Here is a 27,621-nt window from a genome sequence, read left to right as displayed (position 1 = left end):
TTGCCTCCATTAACCTTCATATTATTTTCTTCAACCCATTGTTGGATACTCTCAAGGTCCCTTTGTAATTCTGAACAATCCTCAATGTTATTTATTTTTGTATCAACAATTATGTCATCTGCATACAATCTGATTTTTGATGTATATTATTCTCTAAAATCATTTGTGTATATTAAGAAAAGTAACGGACCAATTATACTACATTATTTCCTACTTTGACTTTCTGAACCCTTGATTTTAGAAATGTTTTTATCCAACGTGTAACCCTTATGTCTAATCCTATTCCCTCCAATTTCTTTAATAATATTCCATGTTCCACTCTATCAAAGGCTTTGGAAAGATCTATGGTTATGCAATCTAACTGGCCTCCTGAATCCAACTGATCTGATATGTCCTACTGAAATCCCACCAGTTGTGCCTCAGAAGAAAATTTCTTTCTAAATCCATACTGGCTCCTTATGAACCAATTTTTATCATCACATATCCCTCTGATGTACTTTGATATTAAACTCTCCAGTATTTTACAAACTATACTGGTCAGGCTGATTGGTCTGTAGTTCTCTGGTTTCCTTTTATCACCCTTTCCTTTATAAATTGGTATTATTATAGATTCCTTCCATTCCTTTGGTATTACACTATTATTTATGACATGGTCAAAGGGAAATTTTAAATAAGGCACTATGTACCACCCCATTGTCTTGAATACCTCCCCAGTAATTTGATCACTTCCTGCTGCTTTTCCTTGCTGAAGCAGCTGGATTTCTGTGAAAATATCTTCATTTGTGAATGAGAAGCTTCTTGTTTCCCTCTGTGTCTCTCCCTCTCTATCTTCTGTTTCTGTTTCCAACTCCTGACAATCTTCTACTGAATCTCTGAATTCCCTACTAAATAGGTTTGCTTTCTCTGTATCTGTTAAATAGTGTTCACCCCCTTCTCCCACCATTGTAGGAATTTGGATTCCTTTTTGATTCCTGATATATTAATACAGCTTTTTCCATTTCCCCCTGTGGTCATTACCCTCTTGAAGTATGCCATTCATATAATTCTCTTTTGCTTCCTTTTTCACTCTATTCAGTTCCCTCATTAGCTGTTTTCTAGTTTCTCTACTCTCCCTACCCTCTTTGATTTTCCTGTTCACTATTCTACATTTTCTTTTTAATTTTCTTATTTCCCTTGTATAATAAACAGGGTCTGAGGTCATTTTACCCTTCTTAACAGGTACAAATCTCTTCTCTCCTTCCCAAATGATTCCTTTAAATTTAGCCCAAAGTGTATTCACATTACTCCCTTCACTTATCCAACAACTGAATTGTGATTTAAGGTAAGTTCCAAATTCATCAACTTTAGTTAAAGTTAGTATAATTTAATTTATAAACATCTGCCGTAGCTTACCAAATCTCTGTCTTCTATGCAATCTCTTTTGCCTACTACCATCACTTGGCTCTGTCTACTTACCATGCTGATTTATAATTTCTCAGTTATTTGTTACAAATTCATCCTGATGCCGTCATTCATTCTTGCCACCTTATACTGAATAGTTGATGTACCTTAATCCAACATCCACAGTCGTTTTACAGGGGTTTTGCAGGTATTGTTTTTGAGAATTGGTGCAGCCTTTAATCCATATATGGGAGTAATATTGTGAATTTGATTGTGCTGTAAAAGTAACATTTCTTTTCTAATAAAAACATTCCCAGCATTCATATTCATTGGAACATATTAGTAAGATTGTCATAAAATTACATGTAGAAATATCCTACGAATAAGATGCATGTTATCAAGATAACATTGTACAGTTGTACTCTCACATACAAAAAATTTGTTCACCTACAACAAATGGTGCAGAAACAGTGGAAGTTACCAGACTTCTTCAAGGTATGAAATAAAAAGTACATGCATATTCTGCCTCAACATCCTCAACATCATACAATAAATTGCTGACTGAAGTAAGGACTATTAAAACAATTTCAATACTCAAGAAGTCTGTTTTTAGATATTTATTACAAAAATATACAGAAATGTATTAATTATTATTACAACATTTAAACATAATTGTTAATGATCCTCAATGCAATACCAATATTGTGGTAACCAATATTTTTCATTGTAAATGTAATATTGACATTTTTACCATTAATTGTAAAGCTGTTAATGTGAAGGGTAGTCCATTCCTTGAGCTAGTAGCTCATTAGAACAGTACTCAGAATAAATAAATAAATAAATAAATAAATAAATAAATAAATAAATAAATAAATAAATAAATAAATTTTGTCATATGTAGTTGTGTCAGTGATGCAATTTGATTATAATTGCATGCATGGAAGCAGTCATTAGTGTTCCCCCAATATGAATTGTGTAAACAATTGTGAGACACTGGAGACAGCAGTTGTATCAGTATGATCATACAGAGTGAAGATAGGTCTGAATCCAGTATTCTGCATAGGTGCATACATCATCAATTCCAGCAACTAAAAGAGTTTTAAGTGAAGCCACATTGTTGGATTAAGGGAGGCATAACAGGCTGATCATTTCAGTAAATTGGTCTCCACTTGGGCCACTGTGACTTAACTGTGTGATGGTGTTGTTGGGAGCAGTGAAACATAATGGAACACGCACGTGGAGTATGTGCACACGTACACACACATACACAGAAAGAGAGAAGGCTCTACAAGTCATCATTGGACTACCAGATGAAGGGATTGGTAAGCAGTCCAAGAACATTATTGGTCTCCCCATCCAGAGACCTGTTTATCTGAATAATAATGTGGCATCCAGTGTGATATTGGGGCCGCTCTTATCATCTCCCATTTAACTCTTCAGCAGTGATGAGTTCATTTGCACTTTCATCATTAGTGGGTAAAATAGCTGTTTGCAGAATGGTCATGAGTGATGTTTAGCGATGAATCTAGGTTTTGACTTGATAGGAATGACCAACAAATCAGAATATGGAGATGTTCTGGACAGTGTACAAATCAACAGTTAATTGTGGAGCATCACACTGCTGGCAGTGTCTTTATATGAGGTGTCATCAATAAGAATCCTCTGTAGTGGTCCTGGAAGTACTGATGGTGCATTGGTATGCCCAAGAAATTCTGCAACTGCAACACTTCCCTTGCTGAAGCAGCACCTGAAGTGTACATTACAGTAAATGTATGCCCATGTACAGTATGGGTGTTTCTCAACTGCCTCTTGGTGTTAATGGCTAGAACAGTCTCCAGACTTCTTGCCCATTGACTACGTTCCGGAGAGCAACTTTTGGCTAGTGTCGAATATGAGGGATGTAGCATGTAAGTGACAATGTATGTGGAATGATATAGCTCAGGAACATAACAGATGTTTGTATTTCTCCATACTTGACTGCACTGGCATGACAGCAGAGTGGCATAATGATTGGCTTCTTACCAAGGCAGCCACGGTTCAAATCTCAACTGTTGTTTGCGTTTGAATGTGAAATAAAAAGTCACATCCCTGTGACGGGGTTGCTGTTGTAGAAATGGCAAGGGAATGCCTAGGTATCTCTGTGTGTAAAGATGAGAAAAAGTGAATGTCTTGGTGGAATAAGGTCAGGGTAGCTTGTAAATGCAAAAAGGAAACATAGCAAAAGAAATAACTGTAAGAGTCCAAAAGGAAATTATGGGAAGAGTTTGGAAATAACCAGAAATGATTAGGTCATGTGGGAGGAAAACATTTCTGCACTGTAATAATCTAAGGGGAGGAAAAGGGCAAAAATAGTATTTCTGCTAAATCAGATTAACTCATTGTAGATCATAGGGTATCACTGGACAAATGGAAGGAATATTTTGTAAATCTTTTCATTGAAGTTAACAACAATATGGTTTGTTGCGAGAGAACGACAACAGCAATGAAATTACACTCAAGGAAATAGAGAGGATGGTAAATAAACTATAGTGATGTCGTAAAGTAGATGGTGAAATATAGTGAGGAGGCATGGATGAAATGATTTTGTAGAATAATAGAGTATCGGTAATTATCTATGAGAAAGCAGAAGCAAAGCGTTGAAGAGAAGCACAGGGTACTTTACCACAATGGAAATCAAAGAACATGCACTCTGTAACAGTCAGCAAGGATTGTATGTCTAATTGGTAGTAGAAAACAGTAATCAAGCATGCAGGCCTAAATTAACCTTCTCTACCAAGAACCAAACAAACTAAAATTACTACTCATATCGTGAAGTTTGATACAGAGAAACTTAGAACTAGTAAAGATTTTAAGGTGAGATTGAATCAGAAGTAATATGAAGGATGGGAACAGTTGCAAGATGCACCGATTGGCAGTGCGAAGGAAACAGTTCACCTGGAGAAGAGGAGGAAATACATGTGTTGGTTGGTAAAAGGAGATAAGGTAATCGAAAACATTGGAAAGCGTGGATTGATTGGTGCTCTCAGAAAACACCATATAATCTAAATAACTTCCAAGAAGTAAGGAAAAACACTGCCAAACTATCAAGAATCTCAGGAAAAATATGAGAAGAAACACTTAGCTCAAATAGAAGAAGACAACACTCAAGTCTTTTATAGAACATTCAAGGCTAACTTAATTATGTTTCCTCAAACCTCAGCTTTAAGAATGAGAAGGAAGGGTAGTATATGGAGACATGGAAAACAGATCTTGGCCAAGTACTTTGAGGAGCTCCTGAACTGTGAAGCTCCATCTGAGACAGCTACAATAAGAAAGAACCCAATCCTGACTCGGAACCACCAGCTGTAGAAGAGGTTAGGAACATCATAAATACCTTGAAGAATAATAAAGCTCCTCGGGAAGATGGGATTGTTGCAGAACTCTTGAAGTATGCTAACAAACAATACAATCATCGAACTGACACATATTATAAGTAAAATTTGGGAAGAAGAGCAGCTTCCAGAACGGTGGACGTCGGCACTAATACATCCTATACACGAAAAAAGAGATAAATCGGAGCCTGGGAACTACAGAGGGAATATCGTTAATATCAGTGACCTGTAAGTATTCTCAAAAACATCGCTGAACAGAGTGGAAAAGCAACTACCGTATTTACTTGTGTTAGACCCCCTCACGTATTAGACCCCCCCCCCCCAGGCTTTTTGGGACAAAGAAAATGAAAAAATAAATCTTGCATACAAGACCTCCCAACGTAATTTGTCAAGAGAAGAACAATGATTCCGCTTTGAAGCGGATACAAGCCTAGTCCAGCTCCGATGACATCACACAAATTTGTGAATAGTTTCGTCCGTACGACCTGTGGTGTGAAAACACGCGTCAAAGTCATGTGGTACATCTGTATTTTGTAGTTAAGAAATATCGCTTCCATAGCGTAGGCCTACTGCAGCTCTGCTGACGCCGTACAAATAGGTGAATTGTTTCGTGTCCACTGTACGCAATTAAAGAATGCATCAGTCATGCTATATGTCTGTTTTTTTTTGTAGTTAAGAATGTCCGCCAGCATAATGGTTAGCACAGTTAGCTGCCATTCTTGTAGGCCTGAATTCGACTCTCGGTACCGTATTACCAGAGATTTAAGAGCGGCAGGAAAGTTGAAATGCGGTAAAAATGGTATAATACATGCAGCTCCCCTCCATTGGGGGCTGCACCACCTCGGGATGAGGAAACGAGTTTACTTTAATTAAGAAATATTCACGGTTGTTACTATTAATATAGCAGGTGAGATCATTAACAAAGTGATCGTTTAATACCTTGTAACTCGGGCCAATATAGTCTACGTAATCTTTGGAGAGAAGTAGGTTTAAAATGCGATAAAAACAATCCAATCATAATGATTGTTTTACTCACCAACGTACCTAAATATTAATAATAATAATAATAATAGTATTGATTTTATGTCCCCACTAACTACTTTTTCGATTTTTTGGAGTCGCCGAACAAAATATACTATGCGTTAATTAAAAAAAAAATGGAGGCAGCGAACGTGCAAAATTAAACGTTATGATAATCAAACGTATTACTGTCACACCTGTAGATATCCATAAATGCAACAAGCTTTCCTGTCATTTATTTTTATTCTTTCCCGCGTGGAACTTCGACACTAGCCGGGCCCTTAGTAGCATACCTAACCTAATAATGCGGTCTCTCTTATTTCAATTACAGCTGTTTAGGTAAATCCTGATGTGATAAAAGTAGAGAAGAAGCATGAAATATACTTAGAAATAAAGGTCTGATTTTCAACAGCCACAGTTATCCAAAGAATGCTTCCAGTCACTATGTATTACAGAGTACAACTCGTAACACTCACTAGTTATCAGCACGCTTTTTACAGTACGGCTTTATTCCGAAGGAGTGGCTTCTACTATACATACACCAACTGGGAATAACAGGGATCATCTCCAGAAACCATTTGCGAATAGATCCTCACTATTTGGACTCTGTAGTTGGGAAAGAAACTATTTTTTAAGTTGCAAAAGACAGGATCTCGAATGCTTGTGATTGCCATGAAGATGATGTTTGGAATGACGACACGCTGATAGTAGTGAAGTTGGCAGCACAAGATGACGATAATTCAAATGAAAGCAGTGATGAGGTTTACAGTGTGGTAGGCCTACTACTTAACTGACAGACACAAATGACTATTTTTTTTTTTTTTTTGCTAGGGGCTTTACGTCGCACCGACACAGATAGGTCTTATGGCGACGATGGGATAGGAAAGGCCTAGGAGTTGGAAGGAAGTGGCCGTGGTCTTAATTAAGGTACAGCCCCAGCATTTGCCTGGTGTGAAAATGGGAAACCACGGAAAACCATATTCAGGGCTGCCGATAGTGGGATTCGAACCTACTATCTCCCGGATGCAAGCTCACAGCCGCGCGCCCAAATGACTATTACATTCTTGCGTATTAATATTGCATAATACGATACCCTTATCCTTTATTCTAAGGGGTCGAGTATGAAGTGAGGCGAATCTTTGTAGCGAGTTTTTACGACTGCATGCCCTTCATGTCCTCAACCTCATCAGAGGAGTTAATGAGACGAAACAAATGACCTGATATACGAATAAGAGTAACTAAAACTGACTATATTTACTTTATATATAGGCCTAAAAGTCATTTGTTCACCATTTAATCCTTTTACATTTAGAAATACTGCCTTCCAACAAAAATAGCCAGTAAAACTCAGAATACATTCCTAAGTTTGTTAAAGAATAGTGTTGAATATTAACATGTACAATTTATAGCTTTTTATAGCCTAGAAGTCATGTGCTCACTGCAAAAAATTTGAGGTTATCGCATATTGGACCCCCCCTTACTTTTCTTGATGGTAAATGTGGGGAAAAAAGGGGGTCTAATACGCGAGTAAATACGGTAAATCCACAATTAGTGAGTAAAGGGAAGATAATGCGCAGAACAAATTTTGAATCTGTAACTTATAATCACCTGTCAAAAACAGAGGAGCAAGAATTTTGTGCTCACATTCATAGACTTCAAGAAAGCCTATGATTTAGTAGATAGACTAACACTGTTCAAAAGTTTAGAGGAGATGAGTTTGGATACAAAATCCAGTGAACTGATTTAACCGTGAGTTCTGAACCTGGGGGTAATTACCCCTGTGGGGGTAAAACAGCTATTCTGCGGGAGTAATAATGCTGGTAATTTTTGGTATGTAGGTAATAGAATAACAGATCAGCGTCACATGGCTTGCACTCTCTCGCACTGTCTTAGGATATAAACTTCCTGGTTTTGATCCGTATTTAATTGTGAGTTACATGTACACTAATAAAAAGTGTGGCGATGTATGTATAGGTAGGGAGTCTCTTACTGTGTTCTATCCCTTTCTAGTAGCTGCCGTAGCCATGGCTGCTTTCTCGCATGCGAAGGAGACGGACAAGGATGACTCAGTTTGAGGTTACTCGAGCACTAACTTGCACCTTTAATTTGTTTTGCATTGTACTTCAAGCTGTACAAGTGTACATACTGTTCTATAAGATCCTACGCCCCGTTCTAAAAAAAAAAAAAAATCTATGTATTATTTTGTAGGTAAGTACCAACAGTAATAATAATCACTTCTTTTATGTGTTTTTTCACTATTGTTATTAGTAAACTAATTACTTTGCATCATTATCTAAAGGCTTTGCCTTGTCGCTGCAACCATTGATTTCTTCTCTCTGCGATCCTTCACATCTCTCCATAACCTTGGCATCCCGTCATCTTAACTAACTCTTCAATGATCTTCTTCTGTGGTTTCCCTCTGCCTTTCTTTCCCATCACCTTGCCTTCGAACAAGTTCCTTATGAAGTCATTATGCTGGAGAATATGACCAGAAACTGACACTTGTTATTAAATGTCTCTGGGTGTTTATTTCTCTAAGCACTGCTTCATTAGTTTTCTTCTCAATGCAGCTAGTTCTTGTCATCTTCCTCCATAGCCACATTTCCACTGCCTCTATTTGTTTCACGCCCTCCTTCAAGAGAGTCTATCCTTCACAGCCATATAGCAGCACACTCCAAATGAATGTTTTTTTTTTTTTTTTTGATAGGGGGCTTTACGTCGCACCGACACAGATAGGTCTTATGACGACGATGGGATAGGAAAGGCCTAGGAGTTGGAAGGAAGCGGCCGTGGCCTTAATTAAGGTACAGCCCCAGCATTTGCCTGGTGTGAAAATGGGAAACCACGGAAAACCATCTTCAGGGCTGCCGATAGTGGGATTCGAACCTACTATCTCCCGGATGCAAGCTCACAGCCGCGCGCCTCTACGCGCACGGCCAACTCGCCCGGTAATGAATGTTTTGATAAACAATTTCTTTTGTTCAGTATCTAAGGAGGTTATTTTCATGCAACATTGTGAACGACAGAATAAAAGTCGTTAGCCAGCAGTAAGTAGTTCACGTATTTTTCTATTGTCCGTTTATTTCGTAACAGTGTTTAACGGTTGTTTTAGGTGACATGGCTTCTATCTCCAGAAAAAAAGCACTCGTATAAAGAAGTATTTCTACAATGGGGTTTCACGAATCTAAAATCACGAATGTAGAAAAGCCTCAGTGGGTTATGTTGTATGTCCGGCGCTCCCTTTCTCGCTTCGCCAGCCAGCTGCACGCGCGCCTGTGTATCATTCTGCTAGCTTCGACGCGCAGCCCTCAGTGCGCGTGCCTGACCATCGAGTGTACTATAAATAGGAGCTCCCTGCCTGCTCAATTGCCCACTTGCCCCGGTGTCCAGCTCCAGAATACACCCTACGTCGAGCACGGAGGCTACTCCTCTTGAAAATGTGCTTCGACCAGGTGGACTGAATTTCTGGCAGTACGAGGTTTCACCTCTGGTCACCGCTCCCTTACCTGTTTTCCGCTGCCTATGTTCCGTAATTCTTTTACAAGCCATTGTCATTCCCTAATTTACGCAAGCTCCCTTAGTTTCGCTAGGTGGAATTTCTTCAATCAATTGAACTTGCTTTTTAGGAATTCAGGCACTTCAACAAACAAGGACTCTCAAAGACATTTATGTTAGTGTGCCAGATAGTTCTCGACTATCAACGTGTCAATTCACAAAGACTATCTTTTCAAGATAGGAGTGTATACAAAGACTGTAAACCTGTACATATTGTATAAAGACAGACTTTTCTCAAGATTCAATATTCCTTTTTGCTTCAAAATAAATTTCAGTTATTTGTGTAAATATCATAAAGTGAAGCAATAAAAGTTGTGTTTGTAAACTTCAACCTTGGTTACAACACAACTCTATGGCGACGAGGTAAAAACGCAACCACCTACAATTCTTCGACACCAGTTGCCAACTCTATGGCGACGAGGTAAAAAAGCAACAACCTACAATTCTTCGACCCCAGTTGCCAACTCTATAGCGACGAGGTAAAAAGCACCAAACTACACGTCATCAGCCCCATTCGCCAACTCTATAGCAACGAGGTAAACACGACACTACAATTCAACAGGCCCAGTTGTCAACTCTACGGCGAAGTGCTAAGCAACAACGACACTCCAACCAGTTCTGACACACAGCTTACCTTACTCTTTCTTGCACGCATCTCGCAATGGCTACTGCGGAACAACTCGCTACGGTCTTCCAAGCCTTACAGCAGCAACAACAACAGTTTATGCAACAACAACAGGCAGCATTAATTCAGGCTATTCAAGCTATTTCTGTCTCTACACAGCCATCAGCTATTCCTCCGTTCTCTGCTTTTGATCCGGCTAAGGAAGAATGGTCAGTTTATTTAGCCCGTTTACAACAGCATTTCATCTGCCATTCTGTCACAGATGATCAACGCCGCCGCGCACTATTTCTTAGTTCGGTTGGCAATGCTACGTGTGAATTACTACGAAAATTAAGTCCGGAAGAACACTTATCTGAGGTACCCTTCACGCAGCTCTTGGCCCGTCTCACGGAACACTATGCCAAAGCTCCTCACATAGTGGCTGCTCGCTATAAATTTTTTCAGAGCAGAAAGCAACCCCATCAGACACATACTGAATGGATAACTGAATTGCGTGGTCTAGCTAAACCCTGCCAGTTCATCTGCTCCAAGGACGGTTGTGGTTCATCCTACACTGATTCTCTCATTCGGGACATGATAATTTTACATACTCCTGAAGACAAAATACGTTTTGACGCTGTCAAGCAGAGTAACCCTTCTTTAGAGGACGTCCAGCGTATCGCTACGGTTTATGAGCTTACTACCAAGACTGCCGCAGCCATAGCTTCTCCACACGAAGTTGCACAAGTCTCGCCTCAGGCCCGCAAGTCCTCTGCTACAGTGAACCGTACGGATAAGGCGCTCTCCACCAAGCATTCTCGCCAGGTTCCCTCTCGTAATGCTACACGGAAGCCCAATTCTAAAAGCACCTCGAAACTCCTGCCTTCCTGCCGAGGTTGTTTCAAGCATCATGAACGTCGTGACTGTCGTTTTTTCAAAGCTACTTGTGAACGATGTAATAAACTTGGACACATTAAGACTGTCTGTCAAAGTTTGCTCCGCCCTGCTAAGACTACTGCAGCACGCCGGAAGCATATACAGCCCCGCCAAGACATGGAAGTTGATCAGATCAATCTTATTCTTCCCACAAAGGATGCTCACAAAATCATCATTCCCCTCTCATTCTCTGATCGATCTGTCGATTTTCAATTAGACACGGGATCACCTGTCTCTATTATTAACCTGACTACTTACCACGACTTAGGTTCACCTTCATGCTCTCCAGCTGACATCCAGCTCGTGACATTTAACAAGAAGAAAATTGACATCAAAGGTCCAATCAAGCTTCAGGCTAGTTATAAAGGAATTCAGAAGGCCATTCCTCTTCTCGTAGTTAACAACTACACTGCATCAAACATTATGGGCATGGATCTATTTAACTTATTTGGTTTCCAGATACATGACAACATTAACGTCGTATCTACATTGCATCCTACTTCTGACGTTACCGCTCTCCTAGCACAGTTTCCTGAAGTCTTCGACTCTCAGCTCGGCACAGCCAAAGACTATACAGCTCACATACAGCTGAAATCCGGAGCTAAGCCTCGCTTCCTCAAATCACGTCCAGTACCCCTAGCACTTCAAGACCAGGTCACGAAAGAATTAGAAAGATGGATACAAACTGGAATTGTTGTACCAGTTACTTCTAGTCAATGGGCTACTCCACTCGTAGTAATCAAGAAACCTGATGGTAATGTTCGACTTTGTGGCGATTTTCGATCTACAGTCAACGCACAACTCGACACAGATATCTTTCCTATTCCACGTCCAGAAGACTTATTCCGTCGTCTCTCTGGTGGACAATTCTTCTCTCGAGTTGATCTTAAAGAAGCATATCTCCAGCTACTTTTAGACGAAGAATCTAAGAAATTTCTCACACTCAACACTCCTCTCGGACTGCTACAGCTCCAGCGGCTCCCATTTGGTGTTTCATCCTCAGCGGCTATTTTTCAGCGCTATTTGGCTCAACTCACCGCCTCCATTCCCGGTTGTGCTAACTACCTGGATGATATTATTGTTACTGGAAAAGATCATCAGGAACATCTAACCAATCTACGCCTCCTTCTCCAGAAATTGAAAGACAATGGACTACGAGCGAATCTCGCTAAATGTACCTTCTTTCAGCCTCAAGTTCACTACCTAGGACATATACTTGATAAGAATGGAATTCGTCCTAGTACACAGAATGTCTCAGCGATAGTAAACATGCCAGCACCTCAGAACCTCAAGCAGCTTCAGTCCTTCATAGGCAAAGCGAACTATTATAATAAGTTCATTCCACGCTTCGCTACAGTGGCAGCTCCATTAAACGCTCTACGTAAAAAAGGTGTTAAGTTTCAGTGGACTCCGCAATGCCAACAGGCATGGAAAACAATTAACAACGCCTTAATTCAAGCTATACAACTCACTCATTTTCAGCCCGACAAGATCATCACGCTAGCTACTGACGCTTCAGACTACGGTGTCGGTGCCGTTCTCTCCCAGAAGGATCGTCATGGACAAGAACGCCCCATCGCCTTCGCTTCGAAAACACTTAATGACCATCAACGTCGATACTCACAGATAGAGAAAGAAGCTTTAACCATCATCTTTGGTATTCGCCGTTTCAATGAATATCTCTATGGCAACCATTTCCTGATCATTACTGATCATAAGCCTCTCGTACACTTATTCCATCCTGGTAATAAAATCCCAGAGAATTCCCTCAGAAAGCTTCAAAGATGGTCCATGTTCCTTTCTGATTATTCCTATCAGATTGTATATCGAGTCACATCCCAGCATTGTAATGCTGATGCCCTCTCCCGCTTACCCGTTGGTCCTGATACTGCCTTCGATTCTCAAGAATCTGAATGTCTTCAGTTGGACATAGAACTTGAAGATACTGTATCCAGTTTTCCTATTGATGCTACCTGCATAGCTGAAGCTACGGATAAGGACAGTACACTTGCTACTGTACGTACTTACATCCGCAACGGTTGGCCTCTTCAGAGCACACTTCCTGCCCACCTGGCACCTTATCATCGTATGCAGCATCGTCTCACGACTCGTGCCGGAGTTGTATTACTAGAAGCAGGCACCATCTTCAGAGTGGTTATCCCACTTAGCCTACAGAAACAAGTTCTCGAATTATTACACCAAAGCCATTGGGGTATCTCCAGAACAAAGCAACTCGCCCGTCAACACTGCTACTGGCCCGGTATTGATGCCGCCATCGAAAAGCTAATACGTCATTGTGAGCAATGTCAAACGAATCAGAACGCCCCGTCTTCTGATCTTGCTTCATGGCCTCCTGCTACTACTCCATGGGAACGAGTTCACATCGATTTCGCAGGTCCTTTCCTTAATTCCATGTGGTTAATAGTCATCGATTCACTGTCAAACTTTCCATATGTCGTGGATATGCATTCGACTACTACAACCGAAGCTACCATTCGTGCTCTCCAGAAAATCTTTACTACAGAAGGTTTACCGCAAGTACTCATTTCAGACAACGGACCTCAATTTACAGCTACTGCTTTTCAGAACTTTTGTACACATAATGGCATTCGTCATATCCTAGCACCACCTTTTCACCCTCAATCTAATGGTGAAGCTGAACGCTTCGTACAAACATTTAAAAGAAGTATGAAGAAAGCTGTCTCTTCAGGCTTAACTAAAGACCAAGCCTTGCTCCAACTCTTAAACAACTACAGAACTCTACCCGGCGCTGATAATGTCACTCCTGCACAGAAGCTCCATGGACGACCTCACAGAACTTTACTTTCTCTGTTACAGCCTCTTCCGGCCCAGCATAAGACATCACCAACGAAGTTCTCCCTCAACGACAAGGTCTACACCAGGACATTCAAATCCAACCCACTCTGGATACCTGGAGTCATCTGCAGATCTTTGGGTCATCGTCTATACGAGATACAAACTACGGAGAAACGTATCTGCCGCCATCAAGATCAGATACGTCTGCGCTACCGCCCCTGTCCAGCTATTGATGCTATTGCTAAACCAACTAAATCTATTGCTGAACGAGCTTTAGATCATTTAATAACAATGGGTTCCTTTCAGGACGAGACAGCGCCACTCCGCCCAGTTCCAGCCCCGGACAATACAACGGAGACATCAGCAGCTCCGCCCCAGCATCGCAGTCGCCGCCAGCGCCGCCGCCGTTTCACGCCGTACCGGCGTATTTAGGAGGGGAGGGTGTTGTATGTCCGGCGCTCCCTTTCTCGCTTCGCCAGCCAGCTGCACGCGCGCCTGTGTATCATTCTGCTAGCTTCGACGCGCAGCCCTCAGTGCGCGTGCCTGACCATCGAGTGTACTATAAATAGGAGCTCCCTGCCTGCTCAATTGCCCACTTGCCCCGGTGTCCAGCTCCAGAATACACCCTACGTCGAGCACGGAGGCTACTCCTCTTGAAAATGTGCTTCGACCAGGTGGACTGAATTTCTGGCAGTACGAGGTTTCACCTCTGGTCACCGCTCCCTTACCTGTTTTCCGCTGCCTATGTTCCGTAATTCTTTTACAAGCCATTGTCATTCCCTAATTTACGCAAGCTCCCTTAGTTTCGCTAGGTGGAATTTCTTCAATCAATTGAACTTGCTTTTTAGGAATTCAGGCACTTCAACAAACAAGGACTCTCAAAGACATTTATGTTAGTGTGCCAGATAGTTCTCGACTATCAACGTGTCAATTCACAAAGACTATCTTTTCAAGATAGGAGTGTATACAAAGACTGTAAACCTGTACATATTGTATAAAGACAGACTTTTCTCAAGATTCAATATTCCTTTTTGCTTCAAAATAAATTTCAGTTATTTGTGTAAATATCATAAAGTGAAGCAATAAAAGTTGTGTTTGTAAACTTCAACCTTGGTTACAACAGGTTATATGTAATAAAGTTCTTAGTGCATAGAACATGAAACCGAGCGAACTAAAAGAACATTTCAAGAAAGTTCTCAAGGAGTTTGCAGATAAAGACATAAAGATATTTTTTAAGAGAAAAGAGAGTGTTCTGAAGTCTTTGCGATTGGATTCCACAGGAATTGTACAAAAGGCAACTGAACTGTGTCTTCAAGTTTCGTATCAAATTGCTTATCGCTTCAAGTTTCGTATCAAATTCCTTACCGCATTGCTATGAACAAAAAATTGCGCACTGTAGGAGAAGAACTCATCAAACATTTGTGTGCAGTATTTCTTGTTATTGGGGAGCAACAGGTGGCTAAAATTAATCAAATATCACTCTCCAATACAACAGTTCAAAGTCGTATTTTATAGTTGAGTAATGACATTTTGGCAACCGTTATTTCTGGAAGTAAAGAAAGTTCTATGTTAGCGCTGTAATTGGACGAGTCAACCGATGTAGCTTTGTGTTCACATTTACTGGTATTTACTTGGTACATTAAAGGTGACCATGTAAAAGAGGAATACGTGTTTTCAAGTCTTTGCCTACTACTACTACTCGCGGCGAAGATTTATTCAAAACGCTAAAACAGTTTATTGAGGAAAAAGGACTGGACTGATCAAAGCTAGTTGGCATTCGTATAGATGGGTATTCGTTCTGGATTTCAAGCACTCGTGAAACAAGTTGCCCCTGAAGTTTTCTCTTATCAATGCATGATACAACATTACGCTTTGCTGTTAAAACGCTTCTTTGAGATTTACTAAGCACGTTGAGTGACGTAGTAAAAATTGTCAATCTTATTCGTGGCAGCAGTATCCAGATTATTCAAAGATTTGTGCGATGAAGTTGGTGCCAAATTTAATGTTTTTTGGTAAGCTGGTTGTCGAGAGGGAAAGTTTTAAACAGGATTTATGGGCTCTGTGAAGAAATAGAATTGTTTCTCTAAAACCAGACAACACAAAAAGAAATAGTTTTACTCAGACATAAAAGATAAAACATTTGTCGAAATGCTGACATATCTTACTAATTTTTTAGTGAAATTAACAGTCTGAATACCTCATTAAGGAAATATGACTAATGTCTTGACAGCACAGGATAAAGTTGCAAGTTTTCTGCATAAATTGGAACTTTACCTACGCAGAGTTGTAGTTGGCAATATTTCGATGTTTACACAACTGTGTGACCAATTCGTAAATGACGAATCTGAAAAATCACTTTTGAAAATTCTGTGATTCACCATTTATCTGCATTAATAGACTCACTGAAGCAATATTTCCCGGTCAAGGCCTAGTCAAATCTTGGATATTAAGACCATTTTCTACTGATGATGAAATTTTTAAGACGCAGATGTATCAGCCAAAGTAGAATATGTCAGACTATGTGAGGATAGCAGTTTCAAAGTGGAATTTCAAAATTATGCCCTAGGTACATTTTCAAGGGTTATGAATTTCATGTTGTTGGTCCGTATTGAACTGAGAATAACATATGAATTATTACATGGTACTAGTTTCAACCCCCCTCGGGGTCATCATCAGCCATATTAAAACATACACAATGTATGGCGAAATCCTAAAACATGTTTTTTAACGGTAAGAATCTTATGGATATATTAAATTTATAATATGAACTGTGGTTGAAATGTTGCAAATGAAAATGAGAGATATTACGTGTGCTGCAGGTGAGTAATAATTAATACAAGTAAATAATGCATACTAAGAAGTCCGGAATAAAAGTACAAATAAGGTGCTCTGTGTTGTAAAAATTTATACACTCATGGAATTCAGTAGGTCCTGGTAATAATGAACACAATGTAAAATGACACACATAAAAATATACAAGTATGTACAATGTCTGGGTAGTAAAATGTGAAACTTTCTAGATGCAGAGGCGACTTGACACTGCATCAGCTGATAGTGTGCGACTGGTGTCGCTAAACTACACACACCGCAGCGCGAGGTCCAATTTAGCTTCCGCTATGAACTGAGAATTCCACCAATTAATATCTCCACGCGCATTGTCTACTTTCTTCTTAACAATAATTCAAAATAACTTCACATTCTGCACAACTGCAACAATCAACAATGCAGCCCATCAACACGGCTTGGTTACTTAATACACCAACTGCCTAATTCTCTGCTTAAGCTGATACAGTGTCAAGTCGCCTCTGCATCTAGAAAGTTTCACATTTTACTACCCAGACATTGTACATACTTGTATATTTTTACATGTGTCATTTAACATTGTGTTCATTATTACCAGGACCTACTGAATTCCATGAGTGTATACATTTTTACAACTCAGAGCACCTTATTTGTACTTTTATTCCGGACTTCTTAGTACGCATTATTTACTTGTATTAATTATTACTCACCTGCGTCACACGTAATATCTCTCATTTTCATTTGCAACATTTCAAGCACAGTTCATATTGTAAATTTAATATATCCATAAGATTCTTACCATTAAAAAACATGTTTTAGGATTTCGCTATACATTGTGTATGTTTTAATATGGCTGATGATGACCCCGAGGAGGGTTGAAACTAGTACCATGTAATATAAATATTGTAAATACATCTTAGTATTGAATAGGTGGAAATCTCTACTGTGTTATAATTCATATGTTATTGGTATATTTTGGTGAAAAGTAGGTGGTGAAAATCCTATTATAGCTGACAGAGCTCTAAGCTAACATAAAAAAACTTGCAAATGCAAAACAATGACATTAACTGTCATTAATTAATTAAGGAACTACATTGAAATTGTAATTTTGTATATTTTTATGCAATTTTATGATTAATAAAGGCTATTTGTACACATCTGTTATTTTCTTTGATAACGTTTAAAAGGAGGAGGGGGGAGGGGTAAAATCTGATAGATCATAGGGGTAACAAGAGTGAAAAGGTTAGGTACCGCTGGATTAAACAGACCTTAAGCAATACTACATCCAAGGTTGAGTTCAGAGGAAAACTTTCAGAGGCCTTCAAGAATGCAACCGGAGTCAGACAAGAAATGGACTCTCCCCATTGCTCTGTTCTTGATAAGGTGATCAGGCAATGGCGTCAAGAAATGAAAGGAGTGGTTGGAATATGACTGGGCTGAAAGAAAAAAGGAATATGGGTAGATTGTCTAACATTCACAGATGATATTGTGATACTGTCGGAATCATTAGGAGAGGCGGTTAACCAAACCACGCAACTACAGACAAGCGGCTAAAATAGGCCTACAGATCTCCATTGAAAAGACACAGTATATGACAAACATCAAGGCGGCTCCTAGATGGATGATAATAGGAGGGAAAATTCAGAAGGTTGAGAGATTTAAATACATAGGAGGATGGATGGAAACTGGGCTGACAGAAAAAGAAGTAATGGGAGCTCGAATAAACAAAATGAATTTAGCATACAAACTAACTATGAATGTTTACAATATGAAGAATATTTTGACTAATACAAAATTAAGACATTACCAGACACTGATCCGCCCTGAAGCCTTATACGCAGCAGAAACTCTTAACTTAGTAAAAACAGGAGTACATTAGAAATGGTGGGATGAAAGAGTCTCAGGAAGATGAGACCACGAAGAACAGAGGACGGACAGTTAAGGTAACAAGCAAATCAGGAACTGTATACCAAGATAGAGAAAATCTTGGACAGCATACAAAAAAGAAGGAGCGTCTTCTTCAGACACATCCTGAGAATGGACCAGGGGAGGTACACTGGATCTGAGAGGTACAAAGGGATCTAGAAAAAATGGAAATACAGGAACCAGAGATATACAACAGAGTGATTTTTAAATAAAAAATTCAGGTTTGCACAGTTTTTCAGAACAGAACTAGGCCCAGAACAAAATCATCATGGACAGAAGAGTAAAGATGTTGTGAAGTAAGAGAATGGAAGAATATTGGACAAGGAGAAAGAGTAGAAGAAACAAAGCTGATACGAATTAACGTAGTCCTCAGATGGTCAAAGCGAAAAGAAGAAAATCTTTTATAATATGAAAGTAAACTGAGTCTAGACAAAATAGAGACATCTCTCTTACTTTTATTTTGTCTTTGGTGTTATACAAGATTCTTTGCTTGTAATTAGCTTCTTTTTTCTCTCTTAAATGTTATATGCATGCTCCTCTGTACTCATAGTAAAATGTTCTGTAATGCCATGGAAAATTTTATTTCATCTTTCCAGGGTTGAACATCCCAAATCAGGACGTGTTCTTGAAGTTCATTCTGATCAACCAGGTGTGCAGTTCTATACAGGCAACTTTTTGCCAGACGCAAATGCTACTTCAGAAAATGAAATTATTGGCAAAGGTGGTATTAAATACTATAAATGGGGTGGCCTTTGTCTAGAAACTCAGAATTATCCCGATGCTGTTAATCATGTAAGTACTGCTGTTGTTTTTGTATTTCACACTGTTTAGATTTAGTACAGATAAGTTTATCTTACAGTCAACTTGATGCAAATAAATGTTTTTCTATATACTGTATAGTAAATATTATTTAATAACAGTTAATGAATAACTGCCACAGTTTGTTCTACATTCTAAGCTCTTTAATGAACTTCAAAGACGGAGTTAAGAAGCAGGATTGAGTATACGCAAAGAATAAGGAGTAATGGCAGACTGGCATGGGCCTGTCTTTTCATGTTCTACTTACTGCCTCTGATGTTTATTCTGAGGAATCATTTTGATCACCTATTGAACAGAACAGAAGCAGATCAGAGAAAAAAAGAACCAGCTGTTGAAACCTGCTCACAGGAATTGCATGGGCAGAAACAGAAGCAGCCCGTAAGAAGATGCCACAAGGGAAATTGCCAGGAATTGATGAAGTCAGCATGGACATGATGAAAGCAGCAGTAGTCCAGGGTTTACAGTGGCTACACAGGCTACTCAGTGCAGTTTGGAAGGATGACAAGATACCTGCTGGTTGGAGTAAGGGTGTCATTATCCCCCCCTTTTTAAAAAAGGAAATTGCCAAAAATGCTCCAACTACCAGGGAAAAACGGTCCTTTCTCATGGGTTTAAGATTCTTGAGGAAAATCTTGGAGAACAGATTGCGAGTCATCTTAGAGCCACAGTTAGAAGAGGAACAGTATGGCTTCAGGCCTAATAGGTCCACAACAGACCTAATCTTCAGTGTATGTTAATGAAGAAATAATGGGGGAAAGGCAAAGATCTGCTTATGGTCTTCTTTGATATTGATAAGGCATAAGACAACATTGCAAGAGAGAAGATATGGAAATGCCTAAGAAAAAGGAATGTGCCAGAGGGACTGATGAGGAAAGTTTAGAGGCTGTATTAGCACTGTACCCGCTGTGTGCGATTAGGTGGCGGACATTCATTCTGCTTCCAGACCAAAAGCAGAGTCCAGAAAAGCAGTGCACTATCCCCATTATTGCAGCCATTAATGCTTTTACGGCCCGTACTTATAGACATGATATTGTATAGGCTTTTGGGCTTGTGCCGTGTCAAGAAAATAAGGTGAAATTCTTAACGTTTCGCAGAAAACTGTGCTCTGCGTCTTCAGAAGAATTCTCAAGTGTCCATGAGAAAGGCTTCTTAAACAATGACACTTTTGAATTTGGAACGCTAGTGTTGTGCTACTTCCTGAGGGCCATCTGGTGGTGAGTGAACGTACCATTTCTACTTCTATTATAATGTTCCAAATTCAAAAGTGTCATTGTTTAAGAAGCCTTTCACATGGACAGTCAAGAATTCTTCTGAGGACGCAGAGCACAGTTTTCAGCAAAACGTTAAGAATTTCACCTTATTTTCTTAACACGGCACAAGCCCAAAAGCCTATACAACATCCCCATTATTGTTTATCACATCATGGATGAAGAACGTCAAGAAAACCTCTGCTGAACTAAATGCAGTGGCTTTTGCTGATAACTTTATGATCTGGGGAGAAACTGAGGAAGAAGTACAGTTAAGACGATGAACGGAAGGTTAAGTTCCAGGAATTCAGTCTCAAGATAAGCAAACCCAAAACTGTAGTCATGGCAATAAACAGAGAGGAACTACCAGTGAATATCATGCTAGGAAACCATCCACTGGAAAGTGTGGAAAACTTTACATACCTCGGCAGTATAATATCTGGAGATACACTAGCCACAAAGAAGGTGCCAAATAAAGTACAGAAGAGCTCTCACTTTTAACAGCAAGTACGAACATTCCTCTGGGATCCCAGAGTATGAACAAATTCAAAGCTGGTGCTGTTCAGTCAGTTCTTCATACCAATCTTAACCTATGGTATTGAAACCTGCACCCTCGCTAAGAAGGACTCTTAAAGGTTGCATGCAACTGAGAGGAAGTTCCTGAGGTCCACAATTCGAAGAACACAACTGGACAAGTTAAGGAATGGCATGGTTAGAAAAGAAGGTGGGGTTGAGACATCATTGTTGGATCAGGTCAGCATGTCCAGATTGAGGTGATTTGGGCATGTAATGAGGTTGGAGCCAACATGGACAGCATATGTTAACTTGGAGAGACATGTGGCAGGAAAATGGATGGTGGGAAGACCAAAAACCAACTGGAAGGACATCGTAAAGATGGACATTGCAAATCGGGGAAGGACACTGGAGGATGTCGTAAACGACGGAACATATCTCAATAAGACAGAGTGGAAGAGGCTTGCCAACAGTACCCGGGAAATTGAAACTGTAAAATGATGGTGATGATGTTTATTCATAAATTTAACTGTTCTTTTTCCAATTTTCAGGTCTTTATTCTGCTGTACCAAGTGAAAAATACGTAACTCAACATTTTGTAAAAATAAGGTTTTCGCGTTTCTGATTCTCACTGTCACAACCAATGTGTGTATGTGCAAATAATGGTTTAAATGGCGTATTTTCATTCCAAATTCTTAATTTTAAAAAGTTGTAAGTCCCAAATTTATAACAACAGCGTCAAAAAAAACATTAAGTCCACAAAGGAAACTGAAATGTTGTAAGTATATCAGTTGCCTGGAGATACAGTTTCTTCACTTCCTATCAGACTAGAATCAGCCAACTGCCATGTATTCAGTGCGAAGCAAAAGTGCAGTAACTCCCACTGACAAGGAAATTCTTATTATAAGCTCATTTTAGGGTCAGTGGTTGAAGTATTGATCTAAAAGTGTATCGTATCAACAGGAGAGAGTGTGTTAAGCTATCCAGATGGATCCATACATAGAAGTAAAACATAGCAAGATCTGCTTCGATTCTTAATAAAGACTTGAAGAGCAGTGCTTTATTAGCTGAAAAGTAAGAATAATCTTTCTACAGCTTTCATTATTGATACAGTAGAACCTCGAAAATTCGAAATTGGTTCATTCAAAATGCCGCCTAATTCGAAAAATCTTTCAATGCCGGAAACATGGGGTATAGTTTTGAATGTTATTTAAATCCTTTAAATCGAAATACGGATAATTAGTCATTCGAAGAGCAACATTTGGTCCCGTAATCAGACTTCTTACTTTTAATTTGAAATTCTTCCGTTTTATTAAAAATAATATTTTACAGTGTAATTTAAATTTAAAATTTATCTGCTTTACAACAGAATGCGTCTTCTGAAACGTGCAAGGGTAACTTTCCACAGTTTCACTTTGATTTTGGTGTATTTACAGCCTGCTTCAGAGTTGCAAAATTTGAATGAAATCTTAGTTCTTTTGCATTCTTATAGTTACTGATTTTACGTAAGTTTTAGTGTACAGTTATAAACTTCGAAGTTATATTTTATTAATGCTGTGTTTTAGTTTATTGTTGGTTACAGGATTTTAGTTTAGGTACGTGTGTTGGTTTTTGTGTTACAAGATGGCTAAGCATCAGTATTCTTCCAAGACACTAAGCGACAAGATGAAAATTATAAAGGAGGTCGACAAAGGGCAAAGAACAAAAACTGAAATAGCTAAAGAATTTGGAATTCCTTTGTCCATGCTTTCAACATTTTTAAACAATTCATGAGAGCATAGAAATAAAGTTATTTTCAAAAATTTTGTTTGTATGTTCAGGAAATTCTTTTTTATCCCCATCGTTTTGTTTTGGCTATTTGTTGGAATTAAGTATGAATTGGACGTTTTTAAAAAAAGCATATTTAGCCTTATTTTATTGTGCATATAAATGCATATTTTACCTTTTTTATTGTTTTGATCATTTTTTTTCATTTTAATTGTTTAAGGTAATATTTTGCTTTGAGAAATATACTGTACTTTGAATGTGATGTCTAATGGTTGCTAGTGTAATTTTATGTTATTGTGGCAAAACTTGAAGCTGCCGAACTCGATAGCTGCAGTCGCTTAAGTGCGGCCAGTATCCAGTAATCGGGAGATGGTGGGTTCGAGCCCCACTGTTGGGAGCCCTGAAGATGGCTTTCCGTGGTTTCCCATTTTCACACCAGGCAAATGCGGGGCTGTACCTTAATTAAGGCCACGGCCGCTTCCTTCTCCCATCGTTGCCAAAGACCTACCTGTGTCGGTGCAACGTAAAACAAATAGCAAAAAAAAAAAAAAACTTGAAGCTTGGGCCTCACATCTAAATGGTCCATGCTTTTTGTATCTCGTCTGGGTTTACATCACTAGTTCAAGAATAATTTCCTTCAGAGTAAAACTTGCAGTGCAGTTATTTACATCCATTGGAATGTCACCCTTGATAAGAAACAAGGATATACCATAAGGGCTTATCTGTCTTAGCACTTGTGGCTCGTAAAAACTTCAGGTAGTGCCTAGATTACCTTTCTTCCCTCACCTTCCATTTTGAAAATTTCAACAGGGACAATTTTCAAGGTTTCATAGTTACATGAACAGTGATAGAGTTAACCGAAGGATTACTAAAGAAAGTGTTAAATTAAGAAATTGTGTTGAAGAGTTTGGGGGGGAATGTTTCACTACCGAAGAAAACATAATCCTGCAAAGTGTATGAAATTAAAGTGCTATTTAATGTCCAGCAGCATAGTGACACTACTAGACACAAAAATGCTTAGATGAATGTGGAATAAGACACATGTATTTTCTTTCTTTCTATATTTTACCTCAATTCAATATTTTGTGCTCGCAAGGTCTGTCGGATAACTAATAACGATTTTCATTGTTATGCAGAAGCAGCGATGTGCTCCCTGTCACCATTGTGTAAGACTGCAATATTAATTAAAAATATCTTCAGTACTGACCACAGTTTAATGATTATTCAGTTAAATGAACTAGTAAGGAAATTCATTGAAGTAATGCAATAAGACTGTATAATGAATTGAATCCTTAAAATGAAAGAACTAGTGACAAGAATCATTTGTTGGAAGTACACGTTTGATCATATTTTCAATTTTTGAGTCATATTTAGTTATTTTTAAGACCATATTTGCCTGCATGTTTGGGCAGCGTTTAGGTCCTAAACATCCGAATCCTATTGATCACATATACCAAGGTGACCACAGTTCATATCTTGGTCCATGCGTATGATGTTTTTCTAGGTAGAAATTCATGTCTCTTCCACTGGAAGAAAAACTATAACTATATTGTGATTGCGCTGGACTGAGTGGCTCAGATGGTTAAGGTATTGGCTTTCTGAGCCAGGTTGGCCGTTTCAAACCTATAGTTGCTGGTAATTCATTACTGAGTGATTGCATTTCTTTCTATTTTACAATTGACTACCTTAGCGTTTGTTTACACAGAGTTCATTTTGCTTTTTTTTTAACTAAACTGCCACGGTACTTGCTGAAAGCCCCGTGGGAAGATCGCAAACTGCAAAGTAAACCTTAAGCTCAGTAGAGAATACCATGGTAATTAGTCAAAAATACTGCACCAAGTAAATGTATCAGTGGTAATTTGCAGTAGTTACAGCACAATAAGGTGAAGTAAGAACCTGGAAGCCAAGCAATATAAGTGCTAGTTCCATCAACTGGTGTGACAGAGCAGGGCAAGAATGAGAGAGTAGACAGTGAATACACTGTTGTTGTTTTTCACCCTTTGCTATGAACAACTTTGTTTTAGCACTTGCCAGTACCCAGTACACGGAGATAATATACTTCCGTTAGGATAAAATATCATATAGTATAGGCCACGGCTGCCAACCCCCTAACTTTCTCCGAGCATCTCCTTCACCGTAACATATCTCCCGGCTTGAGAGAGGGCATCACCCTCTAAGAAGTCCACCCCCCCCCACCCCTTTAGGGGAGGAATGAAAACATTTTAGCAGCAGCAGTAGTAGTAATATCACATTCTAACAAAAATGTCAGCAAAAAATCTCACATTTAATACAGGTCAACACTCAGCACATGAGAACTGGCAACGCTGGGTATTTAGGCCTCATTGTTGCCAAGGTGCGGATGAACAAAGCATAAAGCTAGAGCACTTCATTGCTGCCTGAACAGAAATCTCTTCCATGAGAACTTTGCGAGTGCTGACCTGCGGTCACTGTTTATCGACATTAGACAATCTTCACTTCGATTGACTCATAACAGGATACTACCCTGTACAGATTAGAGAGCTATTGGTCTTGCATGTCTAGGGACAAAAGGGAAGGAGGGAGTTACTCAAAGTTTGCATTTCTTGCAGGGGTTTACTTGGAGTTCCTGAGTTCCAACAAACAAATTTTGTGTAATTAAACTCGAATGTAGTTGTGTATAAAAAGGAAAGAGATCTGCAATTTCTCGGCAATGATTTACCAGTGACCATGGGTTCTACATATCAAAACACTCCACCAATATATCTGAAAAAGTTTGTTGGTAGACTTTACCTCCACCCTGTATATCTTCAGTATTATACAAGGTTGTGGGTTGTTTTTATTTTATTTTTTTTGCGTCGCACCGACACATGTAGGTCTTATAGCGATGATGAGAGAGGAAAGGCTAGGGAATAGGAAGCGGCCCTGGCTACAACCCCAGCATTTTGCTGGTGTGAAAATGGAAAACTACGGAAAACTATCTTCAGGGCTGCCAACAGTGGAGTTCAAACTCATTACCTCCCGGATGCAAGCTCACATCTGCGCGTCCCTAACCGCACAGCCAACTCGCCCGGTACACGGTTATTTATAATACACTATGGACGCAGAGTGAACATTATGAGGTATTGTGAAAAATGGGCAGTTTACAAATTATTTAACCATCTTTGAACAAGATTGTTCCATTTCGTTCTTGGGTCTCTTGTGCAAAAGCAAATCTTCAAACTTATTCCGCTGTCTTCTTATTGCCCTACCTCCATTTAACATGAGGTTCTAATTTGGATGAAGCTACTGTATATGCTGTAGTTATAGCTCATTACTAGACTCGTAGACTCGTTTTCTTTACTGTATAAAGCAATAAGTTCTTAATATTTTAAATGTTGCCTCATTTGTTTATTTGTTTCATTTATTGTTGTATTGTGTGCCTTTCATTGATATTATTATTGTAGAAGTACTCACACATTTATTTAAAAAGTTGTAAATTGAACATTATTCTTTCCAGAAAAATTTCCCAGATTGCATATTGAATCCTGGGAATGAGTATTCTCATCGAGTGGTCTACCGGTTCAGTGTGGCATCTTCCGAATGATAACCAAGAGTGCTTCTTCTTGTAATACTCAGTCTGTGGTGATGGACTAACATGGTTCCTGAATTCAGTAATTATATATGGCTTGAAAGGATATATGTTTTTTGTTATACGTATCTGTTGGAATATACAGTAATATATGGTTGTGTGCTTATTCAGTGATGGAATATCATTCCATGACCTTTACGTTGTAAAGAAGACTGCTGTGAAAAATGTTGATAAGAGTCATTGCTATTTTTTAAATAATAAAACTCATTGTTAATTTTATTGTGACTTTCTCTCCAAATATGGCTCCCAAGAACTACATGATCATGAATAATAATTTGTGTAGTACCACGAACAGTACGCATTACTGATGAAAATTAGTAATCTGTTATTTTCTTAATTTATATTGCCTATAAGTTACATTGGGGATACATAATTCTTCAGCTTTGTCACTATGACTGTGTTGATGTGTCATCTCCTCCACTATTGCAGGTTCACTATTAACACGTTGTGGGCGATGTGACACAATATTTTGTCCATACATCTCAGTTTTGATCTGTCACTTGAAACTCAGCGCTATCATCCATTGTTGCATAGCATTTTGTATTGACAGAGTACATACAGACTGGTGCCCATTTCCTTCTCAATACGCAGTGGATTGTGCAACAGTCAGTGGAAATTCTTTGGCATTCGCCAGTGTCAGAATTCATTTATTGACGGAAAAGAAAATAATGTGAAATGAAGTCTTTTGTTAAATTTTTTATTTGTACATTCTCTTGTACATCACTTCAGAAAGTATTAAAATTAGGCCTACAATGCTCTGTTGTTATAAGGAAAATAAAATTAACAAAGAAAACAACACAGATGCCAATATATCATGTTAGCCATTGAACTTCAGGACACAGTATGGCAATGAAGTCAAGGGATAATACCGTATTTACTTGTGTTAGACCCCATCTCTTATTAGACCCACTCTGGCTTTTCGAGACAAAGAAAATGAAAGGAAGAAGACAGCTTATAATAGTATGATTTTCAGAGCTCTTAATGTTCCTTTATCCCGTAAGAACTTTAGAAAAGAAATCGACATAATTTATACAATAGCCGAAGGTAATGGTTTCAGTAAAGCTTTCGTGAACAAAATTCTTAATAAATTTAAAAGTAAACCCAAGACCATCTTAGAAAAATAATCTTCCCCTAAAGAGAAATTCACCACATTTACCTTTAATAATAATAACATATATCCTATCTCAAACATCTTTAAAAAACACAAGTTAAAAGTAGCTTTCAAGACCGTTTGCACCAATGCAAAAACATTTTTTT

At 38.9% G+C, this 27,621-nt stretch overlaps 1 protein-coding gene across 1 annotated transcript in view; it reads left to right on the top strand.

Annotated features, from left to right (window-relative positions):
• LOC136856930 (galactose mutarotase) overlaps positions 1–26,583 on the top strand; it is a 141,333-nt gene extending 114,750 nt beyond the window's left edge. Inside the window, exons 7-8 of the mRNA XM_067135193.2 lie at positions 19,008–19,203; positions 26,233–26,583. Coding sequence (XP_066991294.1) covers positions 19,008–19,203; positions 26,233–26,319 — 283 coding nt within the window. The 3' untranslated portion in view covers positions 26,320–26,583. The remainder of the gene's footprint in view (positions 1–19,007; positions 19,204–26,232) is intronic.
• Positions 26,584–27,621: the final 1,038 nt, after the last annotated feature.

This window comes from Anabrus simplex, chromosome 1 (genome assembly GCF_040414725.1).
Source record: "Anabrus simplex isolate iqAnaSimp1 chromosome 1, ASM4041472v1, whole genome shotgun sequence".
Lineage (NCBI taxonomy): Eukaryota > Metazoa > Arthropoda > Insecta > Orthoptera > Tettigoniidae > Anabrus > Anabrus simplex.
The sequence above is the reverse complement of the archived record's forward strand: the minus strand, read 5'-3'. Positions and strand labels throughout refer to the sequence as shown.